Source organism: Girardinichthys multiradiatus, chromosome 6 (genome assembly GCF_021462225.1).
Source record: "Girardinichthys multiradiatus isolate DD_20200921_A chromosome 6, DD_fGirMul_XY1, whole genome shotgun sequence".
Classification (NCBI taxonomy): domain Eukaryota; kingdom Metazoa; phylum Chordata; class Actinopteri; order Cyprinodontiformes; family Goodeidae; genus Girardinichthys; species Girardinichthys multiradiatus.
Window position 1 is genome coordinate 32,676,812 of NC_061799.1, and position 24,027 is coordinate 32,700,838.

A 24,027-nucleotide genomic window follows, 5' to 3' on the forward strand; every position below is an offset into this window, starting at 1 on the left:
TGCAACAATAGAATTATAACAGTTACTGTGTGGCTAAAAAATGAATATATTTTCCACAACTGATCCAAAATTCAACTCAAGATAATATGTGGCGCAGACCTGCAATCAGACTGGAAACGATAAGGGGAAGCACAATCATCTGCAACATTCTCAGCAACATCTCTCCAGGAAACAAAAATGAAGTACACCCTCTGTTAAGGAGTTTTGGAAATTTGCTGGTCTGGAGAATGCAGGTGTGTTTTGCCAAGGTGGAAAGACATCAGCAAGGAACTTCGATGGAAGCAAGTGTTGCTGCCCATCACTGTAAGAGAAGTTAAAGGAAATTTCCAACCTATTGAAACATTTATAGAGTTTAAACATTCACATTTACAGGGTTCCAACACATTTCCCTGTAAAATTTCCAGGCTTTTCCAGACTCAACTTTTCAGAGTGCTTAGTCCCATGAATTCAATCTACCACTGAATGTACCACAGGTGGACTCCATTTAAGCTGAAAAAAACATCTCAAGGTGATCACCTCAGCTGCATTTTGAGCTTCACGGCAAAGGCTGTGAATACTTACGTAAATGTAATTTCTTTGTTTTCTATTTGTAATAAATTTGTAATCTCAAACAAACTTAATTCACATTGACATAATTTAGTATTGTGTGTAGACTTTTGAGGAAAGAAATTAATGTGATGCCATTTGGAATAAGTATGTAACATAGCTAAATTTGGAAAAAGGGCAGCACTATGAATACTTTATTGATGCACCGTAAAGGAAGGAAGGACATAGAGCAATAAAGGACACAAAGAAGGATGTAAAGAAAACAAAACAAGGAAAGAAATACAGGCAGCAAGGAAGAAAGGCCTGGAGAAAGGAAGGGAAGAAGGAAGAAAGATCACAAGGAACATTGGAAAAACTCAAAAGCAGGAAAAACAGAACATTTAGACAAAGAAACAGCGCATAAAATCTGCAGGAATCCTGTATTATGGTTGCCAATCATTCCAGGAGTGGATGTCCCAGGATATCCACCCCAGGTTTGGATAGTGCAATGCTCAAAGAAATCACAAAAACCCCAAGGGCTTCATCTCTGATTCAACAGGTTTCATTTAGCATTTTAAATGTTAAAGTAGATAATTCCACAGTGTAATTAGAAAAAGTCTAAACAACTACGGTTTTACTGACAAAAACGCCAGGAAAAAGCCTCTTGTGACACCACAACTTACTTAGCATCTAAATGTATTTAAATTAAACAGAAGGAAAGATGAGACCAAAGAGCCAAGAGTTCGTCCATAATCCACAGTGCTATGCCTATTTAAAAAACTTTACTTTAAACACCTAAAACCAACTGGAAAGCACACTGGTCGAGAGGGTGATGATTTGGGCTCATTTTAAGAGCCAAAACTCAGCAGTAAATCAGCAAAATGATGGCTTAAACAGAAAGGTTCTGCCATAGCACAAAGTCCAGACATCATTTGGACTGGACCTTAAGACAGCTACACAGAATGTTTAATGAGTTGAAGCAATATTGCAAAAGAAGATGTGGCTGAAATCCTGCTACACAGTGAGAGACTCATAAAGTCATACAGAAAATGCTTCCACTCATTGCTGCCAAGACTTTCAGTATTGTGCCTTTCTACTTTGGCTTCATCTTTGTTCAAACAATAATGTATAAAGATAACTTTGTAGAATCAATTTTGTACACTTGAAGTGCGTTTAATATTTGTAGAACCTGGTAAAACCTAATCATTTTTTAAATGTAAAACCCTGCATGTAAAAGAGGGTGTACCTCCTCAATGTAGATAAACTTGGATAAAAACACAGTTTTATCTTCAGGCTATGTAAGAATGACCTTAAAAACTGAATATGTCTTACCTACTGCAACACCAGCCAATGTGAGTATGACAAAGGCATTTCTCTTAAAACATTTCCAGATATTAGATATATTCTCAATCGAAGTTAGTTCCGCTGAAGTCTTAAAACATCCTTGGCGTATCAGCCTTTCTTCCGATTGTACAACCTCTGCTGAACCCACTTCAGCAATATTTTCAGTGCTTGAAGGCATCTCCGTTAATGACTTAGTACAACTGCAAAAGAAAGGAGAAAAGACAGCTTTGCTTCACACAGGCAGTAAAGGTTCAAGCAAGATAACTTAAAAGCTCTGAAAACCTCCAAAATTATAAACAAAAATCTACCCATTAATAATATTATATGAAATCTTATCCAAATGTACTTAAAGTTTTACTCATGTAAAAATGCCTTTAAAATGCAGTACCCCTGAAGAGTCCTACCACCTGAACTTTAGAAGACTGTTAGAAGTCTTTTTAGGTGTGTTGCATGAAAACACGCCCTCCATTTCTGCTACCTGTATGACCCCTTCTCTTTTCCAGTGGTTATAATCAGTCTGACAGAGAGAGGTATCCCAATCATTGTGGTTTTTAGTATAACAATGACCATCAGTGGGACCCTTTGTGGGGTTCCTTGAGACGACATTGTTGTAAATAAGCGCCGTTTACCTAAATGATCTGAACTGAAACTATCTCTGTAGTTATGCTGCTATAGGCTTAGGCTGCTGGAGGACATAACGACCACTTTCACCCTCTTCGCTACATTCTCACACTACTCTCCAATTTTACATTATTTGCTGTTATTTCAGCTTTTAACCTTGTTCTCTCTATTCTCTTCCTAGAAGCTACACCTGGCCTGGCTCTGTGTCTACCTGTGACACCTTTCTGGAGAGGGGAATCGTCCGAGCTGCTGGCAACAACTTAATGCTCACCATCTACCGATGATCCATATAGCCCTGTCTTTTAGTGTTTAACCCTTTCTCTCTCCTAGACATGGAAATTGACTGAGCTTTTACTGTAACAAACTCTATGTGCTCTCTTTCAGACTCTAACCTTGAAAACTGGCTCAGAGTTTCTCTGTTCTTTCTTTCTAGGTGAAACGACTAAAGGAGCTACATCCATTAACATTTACTTTTCCTTCCCAAAGAAAGTACTCCTGGATCAGTGCTTCTGTGTTCTTTTTGTGTCTCTGCTCTGTTCTCTCAAACCCCCAGTCGGTCGTGGCAGATGGCCGCTCATATTAAGCCTGGTTCTGCTGGAGGTTTCTTCCTGTTAAAAGGGAGTTTTTCCTCTCCGCTGTCGCTACATGCATGCTCAGTATGAGGGATTGCTGCAAAGTCAACGCCAGTGACTGTCCACTGTCTCTACATGCTCATCCGGGAGGAGGGAATGCTGCAAGTTACTGACTGGAAGCAATCTGCTGGGTTTCCTTAGATAGAAAAACTTTTTATCCAATTTGAATAAAAAGCTAACTTCGACTGCACTGTTCAATGGTTAGGATTAATTGGAATGTATGTATCTGACTTTTTTGAAGTGCCTTGAGACAACATGTGTTGTGAATTGGCGCTATATAAATAAAACTGAATTGAATTGAATTGGCTAAAATAATCCAGATTGTTTAATCTGTATATTTATTAAAGAAAAAAGAACATGGGGTCGAACAGTTTGTACAGTTAAAACCTGAGACCAACGTGTGCCTGCCAAGGACATGATGAGTGAGAGACTTATAGTTTGAGAGAACCCTCTCTTGTCATCGCAGTTTTTAATACTTACCATGGTCAAAGATTGAAATAAAACCCGAAGTCCCATGATTTTTTTGTTGTTGTAATTTCTTTATCCTATTTGAACAACATTAGCACATCAGCTTTCTATTTATGTCCTTTAGACTTCAAAGGTATTTTGGATAACCTAAAAAAAGTTGTTCTCAAACTTCTTGAGAAAATGGCAAGATCTTTGAAGTAAGTAAATTAAGCTATTTCACAAAAGGCGTTTGCTCATCTATCCAAATAGTTAAATTCAGGTCACTTCCTTGACCACGGAAGTGATTGGTCCAGCATCGATGCATGCAGACTTCTACAAACTTCTCAGGAGCTCAGTGAAGTACAGACTGGTAGTCCGATACCACACGATAAGTACTCGTACTCGTACTCGTCGTCTTCCACTTTATCCGGGTCGCGGGGGCAGCAGACTCAGCAGAGACGCCCAGACGTCCCTCTCCCCAGACACCTCCTCCAGCTCCTCCGGGGAGAGCCCAAGGCGTTCCCAGGCCAGTCGAGAGACATAGTCCCTCCAGCGTGTCCTGGGCCGTCCCCTGGGCCTCCTCCCGGTGGGACGTGCCTGGAACACCTCCCGAGGAAGGCGTCCAGGAGGCATCCAATATAGATGCCCGAGCCACTTCAACTGGCTCCTCTCAATGTGGAGGAGCAGCGGCTCTACTCCGAGCCCCTCCCGGATGGCCGAGCTCCTCACCCTATCTCTAAGGGAGTGCCCGGCCACCCTACGGAGGAAGCTCATTTCAGCCGCTTATATCCGGGATCTCGTTCTTTCGGTCATGACGCAAAGTTCATGGCCATAGGTGAGGGTAGGAACGAAGACCGACTGGTAAATTGAGAGCTTCGCTTTTTGGCTCAGCTCTCTCTTCACCACAATGAACCGGCACAGTGCCCCCATTACTGTGGCAGCCGCACTAATCCGTCTGTCGATCTCCCGCTCCATTCTTCCCTCACTCGTGAACAAGACCCCGAGATACTTAAACTCCTCCACTTGAGGCAGGAACTCCCCTCCAACCTGAAGAGGACAAGCCACCCTTTTCCGGTCGAGAACCATGGCCTCGGACTTGGAGGAGCTGATCTTCATCCCAGTCGCTTCACACTCGGCTGCGAACCGCCCCAGTGCATGCTGTAGGTCTTGGCTAGAGGGGGCCAGCAGGACCACGTCATCTGCAAAAAGAAGAGACGAAATCCTCTGGTCCCCAAACCAGACCCCCTCCGGCCCTTGGCTGCGCCAAGAAATCCTGTCCATAAAAGTTATGAACAGGACCGGTGACAAAGGGCAGCCCTGCCGGAGTCCAACATGCACCGGGAACAGGTCCGACTTAGTGCCGGCAATGCGGACCAAACTCCTGCTCCGTTTGTACAGGGACCGGATGGCCCCTAATAAAGGGCCCCCGATTCCATACTCCTGGAGCACCCCCACAGGGCATCACGAGGGACACAGTCGAATGCTTTCTCCAGGTCCACAAAACACATGTGGACCGGTTGGGCAAACTCCCATGAACCCTCAAATACCCTGTAGAGGGTATAGAGCTGGTACAGTGTTCCACGGCCGGGACGAAAACCACACTGCTCCTCCTGAAGCCGGGGTTCGACTATCGGCCGGACTATCCTCTCCAATACCCTGGCGTAGGCCTTACCAGGGAGGCTGAGGAGTGTGATCCCCCTGTAGTTGGAACACACCCTCCGGTCACCCTTCTTATGTAGAGGGACCACCACCCCAGTCTGCCAATCCCCGTCCGCCACGCAATGTTGAAGAGGCGTGTCAACCATGACAGCCCCACAACATCCAAATACTTGAGGTACTCAGGGCGGATCTCATCCAACCCCAAAGCCTTGCCACTGCGGAGCTTTTTAACCACCTCGGTGACTTCAGCCCGGGTGATGAAAGAGTCCAACCCAGAGTCCCCAGCCTCTGTTTCCACCAGGGAATACGTGATGGCAGGATTGAGGAGATCCTCGAAGTACTCCTTCCACCGGCCGATAATGTCCCCAGTCGAGGTCAGCATCTCCCCACCCCCACTGTAAACAGTGTTGGCGAAGCACTGCTTCCCCCTCCTGAGGCGCCGGATGGTTTGCGAGAATCGCTTCGGGGCCAACCAGTAGTCCTTCTCCATGGCCTCACCGAACTCCTCCCAGGTCCGGGTTTTTGCCTCTGCCACCGCCCGGGCAGCGGCACGCTTGGCTCGACGGTACCCGTCAGCGGCCTCAGGAGTCCCACAAGCCAACCACAGCCGATAGGACTCCTTCTTCAGCTTGACAGCGTCCCTTACTGCCGGTGTCCACCACTGGGTTCGGGGATTGCTGATGCGACAGGCACCGCAGACCTTACGGCCGCAGCTACGGGCAGCAGCATCAACAATAGATGTGGAGAACATGGTCCACTCGGACGGACTCTATGTCTCCAACATCCCTCGGAATCTGGTCAAAGCTCTCCCGGAGGTGAGAGTTGAATACATCCCTGGCCAAGGGGTCTGCCAGACGTTCCCAGCAGACCCTCACTATGCACTTGGGCCTGGCAAGTCTGTCCGGCCTTCTCCTCCTCCAGCGGATCCAACTCACCACTAGGTGGTGATCAGTGGACAGCTCAGCCCCTATCTTCACTCGAGTGTCCAAAACATGCGGCCGAAGGTCTGATGATACGACAACAAAGTCGATCATTGACCTCCTGCCTAGGGTATCCTGGTGCCAAGTGCACTGATGGACACCCTTATGTTTGAACATGGTGTTCATTATGGACAATCCGTGACTAGCACAGAAGTCCAATAACAAAACAACGCTCGGATTCAGATCGGGGAGGCCATTATAAATATTTATCAAAAATTATTATAATTCAATAATAATAATTTATCATTAATAAGTTCTAACCAATTCCTTACGGTTAGATGTTAGAGATACACTCTGGGGTTATGATTATTGCTAACAGCACGGTGGTGCAGTTGGTAGCACTGTTGCCTTGCAGCAAGAAGGTCCTGGGTTCGATTCCCGGCCTGGGGTCTTTCTGCATGGAGTTTGCATGTTCTCCCTGTGCATGCGTGGGTTCTCACCGGGTACTCCGGCTTCCTCCCACAGTCCAAAGACATGCCTGTTAGGTTAATTGGTCACTCTAAATTGACCTTAGGTGTATGAATGAGTGTGTGCATGGTTGTTTGTGTGTTGCCCTGCGATGGACTGGCGATCTGTCCAGGGTGTACCCTGCCTCTCGCCCATAGACTGCTGGAGATAGGCACCAGCTCCCCCATGACCCACTATGGAATAAGTGGTAGAAAATGACTGACTGACTTAATAATTACAATTAGTTAATTGTCATTAATAACTGATAATTATTAACCAAAACCACATTAAATGTCAATGTGCTATCAACCATTTTACCAAACGGGGTGGAACGAGCACTAACCTTAGTCGACAGAAAATGACTCTTACACAAAATAAGCACAAACACTGTCTCTTTGTCTTGTCATATTTGTTTGTTTGTGACTCTGGTGGAAGCAACAAGTATGGACTCAAAGCATTGTTGAGTAAGTTTTATTAAACAAGCAGATTTAATGCGGGTCCCTCTCGGGCCTCCAGGGGAAGCACTTAGGAGGAGAGACTAGAGCTAACACTGACGGCCAGAAGAATGTTATGGTCAGATGATGCTTTGAGCACTGTCGGGGTTCTTAGTGGTGCTGGTGAGAGGTAACGAGCTGGAGGTGGTGATAGGATCATCTGAGGAGGAGTATGTTGCCGTTGGAGAGTGGACAGTTGGATTTTATATCGGCTGTTGTCTCTTGTCGGATGGAGAGCATGGGTGGCCAGACTGGCAGGTGAGCAAGAGATATCTGAGAGAGATCCAGCAGCAGGCAACAGGAGGGCAACCAGAGAAGCAGCGGGCCGGTACACTGAGGCATGTCCTAGGAAATCCGTTCTGGAGTCCAGAGGAGAAAGTGCGAGGAGATCGTTGAAGTCTGGAGTCAGAACGAGAGAGAAAAAGATAAAACTATCAGCAAATAGTCTTGTGGCAATGTGCTAGAGAAGGTTGGTCTGATTACCAAGATTACCAATCAATCTGACATCAGCCTTGGGAATGCCGCTACTCTTCATGTTCCTCCTGATTACTGCTTGATGCCCTGCAGCTGCGGAGCAGCACCTGCCAGTCACGCCCTGCAGGAGAGAGGAGAGAGAGACATCCACACAAACCAGCAGCTCACAGCTCAGAGGATCTGACATATCTACGTGAAAATTTATCAATCAATTATTCCTGTTCCAACAATCCTTTCACCTAATTAAAACACGCACTGTTATACAAAAGGGGTGATTAATTTTTTTTTTTTTTTTTATTCACATGCCTTTAGATGGATATCAAACCCGCAGTTTATGGATGGAAGTGGGAACAAATCAAAGCTCTAGTTTAATTTGGTATATGGAATAAAAAGGAACAGCAGAGAGTTTTCACATAAGCGGCGCAGCACAGGGTAGATTAGCTCCTTAGCCACTAACAGCTGAGGGCAAGCTGGCCAAAAACAAAGGGTCATAAAACTCAACGAGCACAAGGTTCAGATCACAGCCTCAGCCTACTTCGACAGAAACTTCAATAGTGCAAGTTTAAACTCTTGGTTGATTTGGGATCAGCAGGTCAAAAGCACAGTGAACACACAGACATTCAATAAACATTGCTCGGGCACGCTCACAGTTCAAACACATTAAAACAGCACTCAAACATAGCTCAGCGTCGCTCAATAAAACAATGCATGCAACATCCAAGTTAACACATTGGATTAACTAAGTGGTGATCTTACATCACCCTAAAACTTCCCAAAAGACTAAAGTACTCCATACTTTTTGACAGGTGACCTTTGACCTTTAAAGGGTGTCATGGGGGACTGAGAACAGGAAACAACTGGTGGTGTGGGGGGTGTGACCAAGGGGTGTAACCGTGTATGCTGATTGGATGTTGTCATTAGGGGCGAACCTTTGAATGATCCAATTAAAACAGGGGTGTGTGTTTAAGGGTGTTATTAATTAATTGTAGGTTTTTCAGGTGTTTAAACATCTGAAAAAACTTGAAGCCTTTACACTTTAAAGGTATACTCAGCTCAATGCTGGCCTGTCACATGAAATCCTAATAAAATGCACTGTGTAGCCCGACAGAATTGTACGATCATTTTGCCATTTTTACCACAGGACCTATTCGCTGAATATATGAGCCAGTTGCAATCAGTACAAAATAGAATGACCTAAAAGTAAGTAAAGTAAATAAAGATTGTGCTTCCCCACTGAGATAGAATGAACAGAACCTTCTACTTCTGCATCAACATCAGAAAGTACTCAACTCCAAGGCCCTCCTCTGCTAAAATATTTGAATAATCCAAAGGGATGATCTGCACCAACCACTTGTAGAGATGATCTAAACAGAGAAACAAATGAGCCGGGAAAACAGTTAACAAGTAAGACAAATATAAAATTAACAGAAACTTTATATACCCTCAATATACTGTTTCCAAATTATGAACTGACTCTGGCTAAGTGTTTGTTTGTAATCATGACGGGCTCCATTTGGTAAAAGGAATGATAATTGTAGTTACCTTTAGCTTTTGTAAGAAATTTTTTCATCTTAGACTAATAGTTGTTGAGGGATTTAGATAAAACAGTTATTCTGTAACTGAACCCCCTATCAACCTCATCCTTCTAATTCAGAGTCTCCACATCGAGTGTGTGAAAACCAGCAATCATGTAATTAGAGTCCCCCCCCATTCATTCTGCTTCTCCAGAAAGAAAGCGCTGAGTCAGAGGTTTGTAAACAGGTGAGGCCTGGTGTATGTCAAAGATCACTGGTTTCTCACTGGTAATAGTACGCTGGCTTACAGATTATGAAAACCCTAAATTCTGTTTTTCAACAAATTAAAACATTGTATGAAACCATTTTTAATAAAAGCCATTCATGCTGATATCAAGGCCAATATTATAATGGGCCACTATGGAATAAGCGGTAGAAAATGACTGACTGACTATTATAATGGGTACAAACTGATTTTTACAGAGTGCTGCAAACATCTCAACTTTCTCCCTGACAATTCTGCTGTGATCGTGAACATTATACACAGGGGACTCTGTTTAGTAATTAGAGAAACTATGAAAGCAATTAGTTAGATTGAATTTTATTTTGGCATATCAGAGAAAAGAGGCTGAATGTAATTCATACCACACTTTTCAGATGTTTATACATTTAAAAGAACATGCAGCTTTTCCACTTTAACTTAGTGCTGGCCTGTCACATGAAATCCTGATAAAATGAACAGTGTAACCCGACAGAATCTTAACTTAACTTTGCTTTGATACAGGACCTATTTGCTGAATATATGAGCCAGTTTCAACCAGTACAAAAATTAAAGACAAAAAGTAATTAAAGATTGTGCTTCCCTACCGAGTCAGAATGAACAGAACCTTCAGAAAGAACTCAACTCCAAGACCCTCCTCTGCTAAAATGTTTGAGTAATCCAAAGAAAAGATATAAATAGAACAAGACAAATATGGAATTATCAGAAACTTTATGAACCCTCAGTATACTGTTTCCAAATTAGAAATGGACACTACAGCTAGATGTTTTGGTGTGAACTCACAAGAGACTCAAATTGGAAAACGAATGATAATTTTAGTTGCCTTGAGCTTTTCTAAAACAATACATTACAAAAACACTTTTTGACGAATCATCTCGGAGCAATAGTTGTTGAGGGATTTGGAGAAAACAGTTATTCTTTAACTGAACTCAGAGCCCCTTCCCACCTTTCTTTTGCTTCTCCAGACTCAAAGTGTTGAGTCAGAGGTTCGTGAACATGAAGTGGGAGTTTGGTCCACATTGCCGGCACTAAGTCGGACCTGTTCCCAGTGCATGTTGGACTCCGGCAGGGCTGCCCTTTGTCAGCGGTCCTGTTCATAACTTTTATGGACAGGATTTCTAGATGCAGCCAAGGGCCGGAGGGGGTCTGGTTTGGGGACCAGTGGATTTTGTCTCTTCTTTTTGCAGATGACGTGGTCCTGCTGATCCCCTCTAGCCAAGACCTACAGCATGCACTGGGGCGGTTAGCAGCCGAGTGTGAAGCGACTGGGATGAAGATCGGCTCCTCCAAGTCTGAGGCCATGATTCTTGACCGGAAAAGGGTGGCTTGTCCTCTTCAGGTTGGAGGGGAGTTCCTGCCTCAAGTAGAGGAGTTCAAGTATCTCTGGGACTTGTTCATGAGTGGGGGAAGAGCGCCCCCATTACTGCGGCTGCCCCGCAGTAATGGGGGTGCCATTGTGGTGAAGAGAAAGATGAACCGAAAAGCGAAGTTCTCGGTTTACCGGACGGTCTATGTTCCTACCCTCACCTATGGCCATGGGCTCGGAGTAGAGCCGCTGTTCCTCCACATCAAGAGGAGCCAGTTGAGGTGGCTCGGGAGGTGTTCCAGGCACGTCCCACCGGGAGGAGGCCCAGGGGACGGCCCAGGACACGCTGGAGGGACTCTCGGCTGGCCTTGGGCTCCCCCGGAGGAACTGGAGGAGGTGTCTGGGGAGAGGGACGTCTGGACGTCTCTGCTGAGTCTGCTGCCCCGCGACCCAGTTCCGGATAAAGCGGAAGACGACGAGTACGAGTAGTACAGTACTGATACCCGGTACCTGGGAATTGATACCGGTACTCGACGGTACGTTTATGAGTGTTTATATGGTAATAAATGTTAATTCACTTAATAATAAAATCTCAAACATTTTCGATTTAACATATTTATTTCTCAATACATAAACCTTAATGAATATATCAAATCAACATCCAGCTGTTTGTATTGTATTGTAACATTGCAGTTGTTTCAAACATTTCTTCAACATGAAACCCCTTAACTGACTATGCAGAGTTTTTTCTTAATAATAATAATGATTAAAACCCAGCCATGCTTCTGGCTACAGACAAGTCGCTAACGGATGCAGGCGTGCTAACGGTGCCGAATGCAGGAGTTGTAGCCGTAGATCTGAGAAAAACGTGGTGCTTAACCAGGTGCTTCCTCAGATAAGAAGTATTTCCGCCGCTGCTGGCCTTGCACTTCACGTCACAAATATTGCAGCGAGCGTAATCTGCATCTTATTTTGTACCATCGGCTACTGACGTCACTACGCTCTTGTGCGTGCAATGTAGTGTTCATGTCTGGCATGGAAAATCCGCCACTCTTTCACTCCCTCAGTGTCACAATGACGCGTTTAGGTGCTGAAACATGGTACCAGTTGATTTTACGTGAACCGATACTCGGTAGTTCCGAAGGAATTCAGTCAGTACCTATAAAAGTACCGAATTGGTTACCCAAGGTTAGGGTTAGGGTTTAATGCACAAAGTGTGTGGAGTATTATAGAAAGAGCACTACCTCCAAATACTTCAACTTCACTTCAAATAAACCACTAGGTGACTAAAGTCTAAACACAGAACTAGTTTTAGATTTTATGAAGCAGGTTGACATTAAGTTTCTAGAAGGGTCTTCCTAAAAAACGACGTGGCTTCTCTGCAGTTTGCTAAGGGATATTTATCCTAATATTAGAGGGTGTGTATATATATATTTGAGTCTGTAGATATCATTTATTTGTACTCTATTAAGACATCCTTAATAAATCCAAATTTGCACAACAAATTGTTTTTAAAATAATTTCAAGCTCTTTGTTGTATAATCAAAGCCCTCCATAAAAAGAAAAGTTTCCACAGTTCAAATTATTAAATAAAGGTCCAAAATATAAAATCAAGAAGTTTATTTTGTTAACTAGATCAGATTTTATGTCACTGTTTCTATTGGTGACTGAAAAATTATATTCACAGATACGTTTTACAGAAATGAAGCCTTTTATCATAATTTGTCAACATTAACATGTAAATTTCACAAAATGTAACAAACTCAAAATTAAACCATTAGCAACTGCGTTGGTGCCATGTGAATATTTGTAAAAGAGGATGTTCTGCTTGAGTGGTGTGTCTGTTTTCTAAAGGTGAACACTGCCGCAAAGACAAGCAACTGGCGCCAGCCATCAACCCCCCCACCCCACCCTCTGAGTGATCTGCAATTACGTCAAGAGGGGAAAATAGTGTCCCTTTGAAAAGTGTTCTTAATCAAACCCAATTAATTCCGCTCTTTTCCCTTATTATTTCCACCGTGGACCACGTCCCGCTAGTCAGCCTGTTAACTAGAGCCTGGGCCCCAGCAAAGGTCATGCTTGGTCAGCCAAGATAACATCACAATGCATGTAATTAATTACAAGCTGGAGTGTATTCTGGGTGCTGCTACATAAAGTTTCAGTTTCCATGATATTAACTGATAAATCATCTCAAATTATTCTGCAAGATGCTCAAAATGTAGTGACTATTTTACAAATAGATACAACATTTAAGGGTGCATACTAAAACTGTTTTTCTTGAACTGTGTTTAAAAAACAAAATTGAGATTATATGGTTGAGAGCTTATGTTCGGGTGTCTGAATCAATTACCAATTCAAAACTCCTATATATATTTTGCTTTTATTTAACCAGATTTTAGGATGAGTTAAGAAACAACATTTCTTCTGTTATGGAGGGATAGTCAAGGTGAGCTGTACAAATGTTATTCATCCAACAAAAGGCTAAAAATAAACATAATAACGCGAAACGAATAAGACGCAAAAAAACTTCAATCATGAATATTCCATATAGTTAATTAAATGCTGTGACACTGTTCTACTAAAGCTTTTAAAAGTGAATGAGTCCAAGCTGAGTTCATTCCTAATTAATTTTACCAAGTAAGAAGGTAAGAACAGCAACAGAAAAGCATTTTTAAATGAAAATAGACTTGAAGATAAGTCCTAGGTGTTTTAGAAGATTATTAATACGAAAGTAGTGAGCAGAAAATTAAGTTAGTCTGAGCAAATATTTCTTATGATATCGTCTTTACTGACTGACAGTCAGGAGGATTACAGAAATGACCAGAAGATTGTTAGTGCCTTGATTAACTAATGCAAATGCAAGTTGTTCTGCCATAAAGTAACTATAAGAACGTGTTAAGGCCAGGTAGGGCAGAATATGTGTCTGAACTGCACGATAAAGTTAACCAGTTGAGTAAATCAGGGAAAGTGAATAACACAGCAGGAACTAAACTATGCACAAGGTAAACTACAAACCAAGTGGAAAAAGACTTGCACTTGTTCTAAGTAGATAAACTAAAATGCACGGAGAACACAAGAAAAAGTAAGAAATTAAGAAGGAATTAACCAATATGGCTACACCAATCTAACAAAAATGAAAATAGAGGGGCCAGTACATGGCATAGTGATCGAGCGAGCGACCCATATAGGTCTCAGTCCTCGACGCAGCTGTCCCGAGTTCGAGTCCCGAGCTTGGAGACCTATGCAGCATGTCTTCACCCTCTCTCCACGCCATTTCCTGTCTTAACACAATCTTTTAGTCAGGTTGCTTCATAACAACATCTAATAATGAATTTGTTTATTAGATGCTTAAGTACTTGTGGTGAATCAATTACTTAAGTATCTATGTATTTATATGCCTTGAAGACAATTATAAGTAAAGGAAAAAGAAAATGTAGATAATAGAGAAAATGTTTTTATGTGCTTCTTGCATTTCTGATTAAGTTATCGCATTACTGGGGGCATTAGCAACTTTGCAAGTTCAGAATGCTAATACCAACATTGAATTATCTCTTGGTCTTATAGCATGCTTATATAACATCACTTTTTTTCAAATAATCATTTATGACTTTATTTATGGGCTGCACAGTGGTGCCCATGGTGGATTCGACTCCTGGCCGGGCCTCTTTCTACATGGAGTTTGCATGTCATCCCCATGCATGCGTGGGTTCTCTCTGGGTACTCTTCCCCCCACAGTCCAAAAACATGATCTGTTTGGTTAATTGCTCTCTTTAAATTGTGAATGGGTGTGGGCACAGTTTGTCTTGTGTTGCCCTGTGATGGGCTGCCGACCTGTCCAGGGTATATCTTGATCATAGACCGCTGGAGATAAGCACCCGCGACCCTGTATGGAAGAAGTGGGTATTGAAGATGGATGGGGTTTATTTATTTTTCTGTCCCTTTTAAAAAGACAATGCCCACTTTTTCATTTAAATTTCAACTTCCCCAAAATATTTTTTAAGCTGTTAATTCATTTGAGAAACTTAAACTGTTTCATTTTGCCTTTAGAATGTATGAATGAGGAGTGTAGGTTGACTATCAAAGTTCTTGGATGCCCAAAAAGACATCTCTCCTTCCTAAAATAAAGACAGACATTTGAGCCACACAGGCTACCAGAGGACAATTATGGTCTAGCCCTTGTGGCCTCTGCAGCCTAGCTGACTGGGCCCCCTGACACCCCTTGTTGGGCCTGATGGAGTGGAGCTTCATCTGCCTAACGGCCTGGCAAGGCTCCACAGGTCTGAATGAACACAACAGGCCCCCATCAGGCCAGCTCTTTCTGTCATTGCTTACATTGGCCTATTGTCAACCCGTGCTCATTAACAGCACAAAGTCATTTTAGAGTCTCTCAAATGGATGTGTGGAAAGAAGATAAAGTGCCTTCACAGACGGTCCCTGTAAATATATTTATTGCTTTGCATTTAGAAAATTAAAGCAACACTCTAAACCAGGGAAGGTATTGAGCAATTACAAAACGAATAAAGTAATAAACCAATATTGGTGAGTATTTTGTCATGTGGAAGTTAATTTTATTTCTTTGGCTCTAATCCAATATAGTCTGGATGAGTTGTGTTGTCTCCACATTACTTAAGGTTATCATATATAGTTGGAATAGCATAGCATAGCCTGCTTTGTTACACCCCTATATGTTTGATTGAGCATTTATGAAACACATTTAACAACATTTTTTATTTTACAGAAAGAGGTAAGCCTAAGTACCTCTATTTTACATGTTGAAAACTATACCCTTTTTAATGATCAATGGAAAAGACTATATTGGAATTTCAGTGATCAAACCCTTGCTGTAATTGCTGACCAGTTTTTCGCATATTTCCACTGGTATTGTGAGGATTTATCTTTAGTGATGTGCTCTAAGTGCTTGAGGTTGGAAGGCCAACTTTCCATCACACTAATCTTTAGTTCCCTCCACAGGTTCTATATCCGATTTAGGTTGGATGAGCCACTCCAAAACGTTAATATTACCACCAGTAAAAAGAAACTAGTTGTGAAAACTTTAAGATTACTTTAAACCTAAATCTGCCAAGTGCATGGATCATTTTGGTCTTAAATGTATTTGTTTGTTGCTGATATTTTGTTGTTTGATCTGCTCAGGTATCAATCAAGAATAATTTGTCTTATACATATATTTCAGTAACATATTGAAGCAATAGTCAGTCGATTAACCTCATTCAGCAGGATGCAACACAAATATTGGAATAAATGCAAAAGCAAAAGATTTTCTGTAATTTAATCATCTCATCCATTTTTTGTTAAAGTGAGGGCTATAGTTTTTTAAAAGTGTGGCTGCATGTTACTAATTAACTTACGTCCCCACAGCAATATTTTTCGCAGCAATATCACCCCACTGGTTATTTAAATTTAGCAGTACTTCAGGGAATAATTTATTAACAATGTAGTGAGTAGTATATTTTAGCAGCAAGGATTATGTTCATTAAAATTTTAAAACAAATGGTCAAGTTTGTTTGAAAGGGAGGATTTAATCTGGTTTTGAAAAGGGTTTTTCAAGGGTAACTTAGGCCATTCTGTCTGTGACTGACAATCCAGGGTTAATCGCTTTAAAAGCAGTAATTAGGTGTTAAGAGGTATGCTTGTCTGTTTAAATTAGCCTTCAAATCAGATTACGCCCTGTGACTTCCGTTAACCTCGCTCATCAGAACTCAGTGCTCTCCATAAGACCGTTTTAATTATTTAAATATAAAAGACCAGGAGTCGCTTTAAATCCATTTCAAAGATACATTTGAGCAGACATCTAGTTTTAAATACAAACTTTAAAGCCCGATATACAGCTTTGTTTAAAAGTATTTGCCCCTTACAGGTTTCTTGTTTTAGACTTTTTTTGTCTCGCTTTTCTCGCTTTGAGATCATCAAACAAACATTACCTTTGGACAAAGATAACCATTAGTCAGCCATTATTTACAAAACTACCGGCAGAGCAAATGAGAAGTCATTGACACCTATCTGTCTGGAAAGGGTTACAAAGCCAAACTTTGGGACTCTGAGAGTTTTTTATCCACAAATGGAAAAAAACACAGAACAGTGGTGAACCTTCCCAGGAGTGAACAGCCCACTAAAATCACTCTAGGGCCACCTCAAACCCACCCAGGATGTTCCAAAACAACCCAGAACAACATCCAAAGCACTGCTGGCCCCATTTCCCTCAGTTAAGGTCAGAGTTCATGATTCAACATCCTTAGTAGAGTTCTGAGGCAAAAACCACTGCTAACTAAAGAAGAACACAAAGGTCCATCTCACATTAACCATAAAACATCTGGATCATCTCCAAGACTTTTAGGAAAATATTCTGCGGACTGATGAGACAAAAGTGGGAGTTTTTGGTATAAATCCTGTTACACCTGGCATAAAACTAACAGCATTAAAGAAAAACATCATAAAGACAGTCAAACATGGTGATGGTAGTGTGATGGTCTGGAGCAGCTTGCTCCTTTACGACCTGAATGATTTGTCCTGTTTTATGGAACCATACATTCTGCTCTGTACCACCTGAAGGAGAATGTTAGGCAATCAGTTTGGAATGCACTCCTGTATGGGAATCCTAGCAAAAATCTCCAGAAACTGCAGAATATCTCCATGAACATCCATGAACGCCCGTTCTACACTCACAATATTGGCCCACATCAGTGCAAGAATTGAATACAAGATCTCCGTCATCAGTGCATCCACTGATCCTTCCTGTCTTAAACAACTTCTTACCCCACAAACAACCTTCCCTGCCTTCCACACATTCAACCCGACTCCTTCTGAGCTGGTGCCACCCATCTATGGAATGCTCTTTCAGACACTTAGTCTGTGATCTTAAATCAGTCAGTCAGTCATTTTCTACCGCTTATTCCATAGTGGGTCACGGGGGAGCTGGTGCCTATCTCCAGCAGTCTACGGGAGAGAGGCAGGTACACTCTGGACAGGTTGCCAGTCCAGTGCAGATAAATAAACAAATAATAATAATAATTAATATTATTATCATTATTAGGCTCAGTCCCCTTTGGGTTGTGCAGCAGGATAATGATCCAAAGCACGTCAGCTCATAAGCCAGTCCACGTCTGAATGGCTCAGAAGAACAATATGAAGGTTTTTTCACTGGTCTATAGAACGTCCAGACTTAAAACCAATTGAGATCTTGTGTCATGGCCTTAAACAGGCCACTCATGCTCAAAAATGCCTCAATATAGCTGAATTAAAATGATTCTGCACAGAAGAGTGGCACAAAATTCCTCCACAGCCAGTTGTTGTCAAACGCTTAAAGGCACTAAATGCTGTCAAGGGTGGCACAAGGGTGATTAAGTCTAGGGCGCAAATACTTTTTCATATGGGGCAAAATACAATGTTTTTCCCCTAATAAATAAACTATCATCTGAAAACTGAATTTTGTGTTTACTCTGCTTGTCTTTGATATTAAAAGACGTGAGAGTGACAAAAATGTCAAAACTGGATAAATCTGTAAGGGACAAAAACCTCTGAAACGTTACAGCATTCAAAAACAGTGAGATCTTTATAGCTATTCAAAACCTTTTAAGGAGAATTTATTTCCCATTAATCCTCAAGAAGACATTTTCACATCAGGGTTGCCCAGCAGCTTTAGAAAGACCTATAAACTTATTAGGTTTTTTTTTTTTTTTTTTAACAAACACAACAAAAGTCAAAACACCACTCAGTTAAGACATGAAACAAATATGAAATTTTAACATCTGTCAATAAAATCAGTTAAAAAACAGAGCTACCTCTGACAAGATGGCTCTAAACAGCCTTTCTGTAGTTCATATATGTGGATGTAAATAGTAGTCTAAAATAAAGACATTTATGGCAGGACAAAAAGTGTAATTTGAGAATCTGTACCTAAACATTTGGAGGAGCTAAACCAAATAATACAGCCCTAGACATTTTACCAATTTCCTAAGACTTGATCATGTTTGAAAAAGACATTGAAAAGTCACAAAAAGTTCATTTTGAGAGTTAGGTCTTTACATCTTTGGTACCACACATCACCTTCAACGATATATAAATCAAAAAGCAGTCTGTAAACATTCCCAAGAGGGAGATCCATTCATATTAAACAGCAAAATCACATGTGCTGCCAGGTTTTATCCATTGACTGAATGTGCTCTTTAGCCTTCATCCTGAGCGCTGCAATGCTGGTGCTCCTATCATCCTCTATAGGGTACTTATCGTTGAAGCTTGGTGGACACTGATATGGAGGTGGGCCCATGGGCTGCATGCCTTGGACCATGCCAGGTGGGCTGTTGAGGAAGCTGTGGCTGGAATAGGCAGGTTGTAGGGCCTGTGGTGAGCCCATGAACCCTGGAATGCTGTGCATGGCCGTGGCACTGGATATTGGCGAGCTTAGCCAGGGATCGAGTGGCATAGGGCTGGCCACTGGGCCCACGTTTGGAGGCATGGGGGGCCGATTAAAAGATAGCATTGGAGAGTCATGGATCTTCATGGTGCTGGTGTCCATCTTTTCCTGACGTCTCCACTTTGCTCTTCGGTTCTGGAACCACACCTGGAAAGAGAGTTGTGGAGTTCATTATTGTACTTGCTGACAGGCTGTAGACTTTAAGAGATGACTTCACAACACAGGAAAAAAAAAACTAAAGAATGACAAAGACCAGCTATTCAGTAGCTGAACAAATTTTTCTTGATAGACCTCTAAAAAACAAAGGTATTTAGTCACAGTAATGAGAGAATTGCTAGAAAAGATTACCATTAACCTTTCAGTAAAGTAACATTTTGTAATACCTTTAATGTATAAAGAATTAGGCAGCTTCCTATCATTAACTAGAGTCAACAAATGTTCACCTATTCAGTGATTTTCTCTTGTTTTTACCTGAACCCGAACCTCAGGCAAGTTGACCTTCATCGCCAGTTCTTCCCGACTGTAGACATCTGGGTAGTGAGACTTCTCGAAGGCTCGCTCCAGCTCATGAAGTTGATAAGTGGTGAAAGTGGTACGATTTCTTCTGTGCTTCTTTTTAGCGTGCTCCTCTTCTTTAGTTGCCTCTGGAGAGTCTTCAGCAACATCCACTTCCTTGTGCAGGTCACCTATTTCTCCATCACACTTGTCATTGGGGAATAGGTCCGAATCTGAAATGAAAAAGGGTTTGATTAGTAATACTGAGTGTTTTAGAAAGGCTCAGTGTCTCTGATTAGCTTTGAAAATCATCCAACTGTAATTTTCCTGTGACCCAGCCAACATGTCTATGTGGGCCCCCTTTGGGGATGGTTATTATGTGGACCTTTGGTTACAATAAGCATCTATTATGGGACCCAATTTGGTTTACTAAACATAAGTCATATCAACAATTGGACAAATATGTAGGTCTTAGCTGGGTCCCAAATGGGTATCAACAAAATGGGTTCCACAACTCATCTATGACCAATATAGGTCCAGCTATTTTATCCTGGGGTGTACCTCATCAGGCCTACACTTGAAACTAACTTTATAGCCATTATTTAACTCTGCAAAGTTCTGTCTGGGCCCATTCTTCAGCCCACTTCGAACGCTTTAGGACCCCACATGTAAATGGAAGCTAGAAGCATGGCAATCGTCAAAGCGATAAGGTATCCGTGTTTTCTGATCCTGTTTGTTTTAAAAAGCAATTCAAGTTAGTTTTAAATCAGTGTAGTTCACATATAGTTGTTATATTTACGCAATTCTCTCTTATTTGCTACTGGATGTACATCATCTTGGCAAGTCTTGTTTAACCGAATAAGGCCATTAGGATGATGATTAAACAAACATGGCATCATAGTGAATTTATATATTTTTACCTACAAATGCAAGCTTTTCTTTCAATGAGCTAGGCATATCTGCTTACTCATGTATAATGCTAGACAAACAAATGCCAGGTCAGTTTAAACAGAGTCACAGCTATAGTTTGGATCATTTTGAGTTTAAAATTTTCTACATTTAGCTGAATTTATTCAACTTGGGCTGAACAAGATTGGACAAGGATAAGATGGCATTGATATTAATTAAACCGATTTGTGTTAAGGGCTGCATTGTGGTGCACTTGTTAGAACTGAAGGTTCTCCCACAGTCCAAAAACATGACTATTAGGTTAATTGATCTCTAAATTGCTTTTAGGTTTGTCTGTTTGGCAGTTTATCCGGTGTGTTTTTGTGTGTGTCACCCAAAATTGGGTGCAGCTTTATGAATTTGAAATGGGAATAAAAAATGTTTGCAGGTCTAAATAAAAGCTTTAAAAAAATCAACTTTTCATTTACTGGTTGCCACAGAAGAACTTTAATTCCCTTTCCATCTCACAATGAATCAGCATACTGGCAGATGAGTCCCTTTAAGGTTTGTGAACTTAAGGTATTTGGTAAGTCTAGCTGACATCACATCTTTCACTGATTTCAATAATCCCACAGTAGCAGATGCTGCCTGTTAAACCTGTGAGCCCCTGCATCCTCTAATCTAACGAGGGAGACTTCAGGTGGCTTCTGCTCAAGTCAAATAAACAGTCTGGACTCTATATTTCAAAGTAATATTCATGGACATATTTCTGAAGAGCAAACAAAGCTTATGAGTGATTCCTCTGAGCTCAGTAACTGTACAAATCTGCTTTTTGGCTAAAAACTGGATTCAGTGAACAAAATTATGTCTGATCCAAGTGTAACCCTAGAGATAATACGTGGCATGGTGGCCTCTTAGATTGCATAAGGAAAGGGTTCATGTTAAACAAAAATAACACAGTTGGGATTAAATAAAAATTAAAAAATGACCTTAAACTAAACTGAAAATAACCAAAACAACAGGGGCATCTATGTAACACCCAAGTGAAGCAGTTTAGTATTAAACTCCACCAACAGTTCTAGAAATTTATATGGAATAATTGCCCTTATAGAACTGACATTATTATTGTTGTTAAAATATATATTTTCATTTTGTCACCAAAACAATTGCATTTTTTATGTGCCCTGTCCCAGAAACGATTATTGTGGGTGTGAATGCACTGCAGTGTCAGAGCAGATTTCCTCTTAAAAGGGATGTGAATAGAACATTCCCCTGCTAAATGAATACATAAATAAAAATTACAAAGAAACCAATAGTAAAATAAGGCCCAAGATACTGCACATTCCCCACGATTCTAGTGTCAGGAAGGGTGTGAATGTCCTTAATTGCCTTAGTTCTGGCTTCTCTAGGTGTGCCAACAACCACACCCTTTAACCAAAACATGTGTAAGCATGTCTAACCATTATTCACCGTGGTACCACATCACATCAGTGTTTAAGAAGTCAAAAAAAAAAAAAAAAAGGAAAAACAACAAGGGCCTGTTTCTGAGACCACTGGTCTTTAACAAAGTTGGTGTTGTCCTCAAGAACCTTCAGTATTGAATCCTATTTTGTCTTATGCCCTCTGGTGGAGGATCTAAATACTACAGGTTGTGACTATGCATTTTAATATGCGGCGTTTTGATCATCAATTTCAAAGTCCTTTTTCGTTATGGTTACAGAAGATTAACGAATGTTTCTTTTAAAAAACTTGTCTTTAATAGCACAGCAAATAATAACTGACAGAGCATTAAATGCTTTAAACAATGGTAAAAATCTGTGTGTTATTTTTGAAACTTCAGGTATGCAGTTAGACTTACCTGATACAATGACCTTTTTCATATTTTGACTTACTTAAATATACTTAATAGAAAATTAATAGAATTTGACATTTGTTAATATGTAATTTATCAAGGCATTATTGTAACAATCAAAATATTTATATAGATAAGTAAATAATTTTCTGACTATTTTTTTGTATACCAGGCTTAAAGAAATATGAAACATTTCTTCACCATAGTCCCAAAATTAACTCACATTTTGAGGAAGACCTACAGTTTCCGTTTCTTTTCAAATTTTCCACATCTGAGGTAACTATTTTCAGAGTAGCTCATTTTGGAAGTTGTGAGAGTAAAATGAAACAAACGTTCTTCAGAGGCAGCTACAAAGCCTGTTTTTATACTGTTTTAAATCAGAGTATTCATAGGAAAATGATCAAACATATTGTGATTTGCAATAGTTCCTTTGCTGGAAAGACTCACCATGGTAAACAGAGTGCTGGGAGCCGTCACCCAGTTCTGGTAGGTGCCCATATGGATCCGCCGAAACGTGCTTTTCAGGATCCTGTGCATTTGCTCCAGAGTCCTTCGGACTGTCTCCACCTCCCATCGAATGAAGTAAACGCTCTTGGTCTTTTGTGAATCCCAGGATGACATCAATGCTGTGGACCCTTCCTCCAGCGCTCGATCCGACACCTTTCGCCATGTCATAGTTGTCCCCTATTCCGTGTCCACTATCGTCCACTATTCCAAGGGTATCCATTGGCAAATGCATCCAAGCATCCGACCAACTGAGACAAGACAGTTTGCAACTTTAATTGAAAGCTATTGTTCTACTTCACATGCACATAGGCGATGAGTTAGGTGCTCCAAGGGGTCACTTCAGTGAAGGTGGAGGTATTTCTTCCACAGCAGTAGAACTATCTTTCATTTTTGTCTGCAAAGAATCAGGAGACAAGAACAAAATATTTTATCATAAAATAATCTGGATGTCCTTCATAAATGTTAGCATTTATGATTTAGGTGGAAATTTGTCATCTTGCCAGGCGATGCATATGCAGTTGTAGCATATTATTTCACTTTTGTATATAATTCAGTTAATTTATATAGCGCCTATTCGTGGCACGTTATTTTTTGCAAGATATGTTATTAACCAACATTGTTTTGACAGCAAACGTTAAAATTCTTCTTGAATTAAAAGCCAGTGTCCATTTTTTAATAATGACGAGTCAATATGATTGGTTCAGTTTAAATTTCCTGCATACAAGCATCATTTTCAGTAATAAAATATATGACTAAGTGAGAGGGCAAAGCTTTTCATGCTCAACCAAGTGGTTTCATCATTAAATATTACACATGTTTATGCATTTGTTATTCAAAAGCTGAAGTACCAGCACAGCTTTAAAAATTTCAGCTGACAACTTTTTATCGAATTGCTTTTAAAAATGTAGTCATTCTAGGGTAAAATCAAACTATGTACCACACAATGATGACGTTGTCAAAAAGTAAGGAAGTATAAAATAATCTTACCTTTAAGTTTTACTACACTTCACACTTGGTGTCTATGTTAACCACAAGTAGACCAACAATATCTTCTGTAGGCACTTGTTACTCCCAGTTAAGTCCTTCAAATCCTCTGCAAACAATTGCACGAAGGACCTAATGCTGGTGATCCAT

General features: G+C 41.0%; 1 protein-coding gene across 1 annotated transcript; it reads right to left on the reverse strand.

Annotated features, from left to right (window-relative positions):
• Positions 1 to 16,447: 16,447 nt before the first annotated feature.
• On the reverse strand, positions 16,448 to 23,192 carry rx2 (retinal homeobox gene 2). The gene is made up of 3 exons (XM_047367285.1): positions 22,834 to 23,192; positions 19,623 to 19,879; positions 16,448 to 19,298 (listed from the first exon to the last, which is right to left on the reverse strand). Exons 1-3 carry the CDS (start codon positions 23,123 to 23,125, stop codon positions 18,861 to 18,863), a joined length of 987 nt encoding a protein of 328 aa, XP_047223241.1. The 5' UTR covers positions 23,126 to 23,192; the 3' UTR covers positions 16,448 to 18,860.
• Positions 23,193 to 24,027: the final 835 nt, after the last annotated feature.

Coding starts and splice junctions, on each gene's coding strand:
- rx2 (XM_047367285.1), bottom strand. CDS start 23,125: ATGCATTTGCCAATGGATACCCTTGGAATAGTGGACGATAGTGGACAC. Junction 19,880..22,833: donor CCAGCACTCTGTTTACCATG/GTGAGTCTTTCC, acceptor TTTTCATTTCAG/ATTCGGACCTATTCCCCAAT. Junction 19,299..19,622: donor TGCCTGAGGTTCGGGTTCAG/GTAAAAACAAGA, acceptor CTCTCTTTCCAG/GTGTGGTTCCAGAACCGAAG.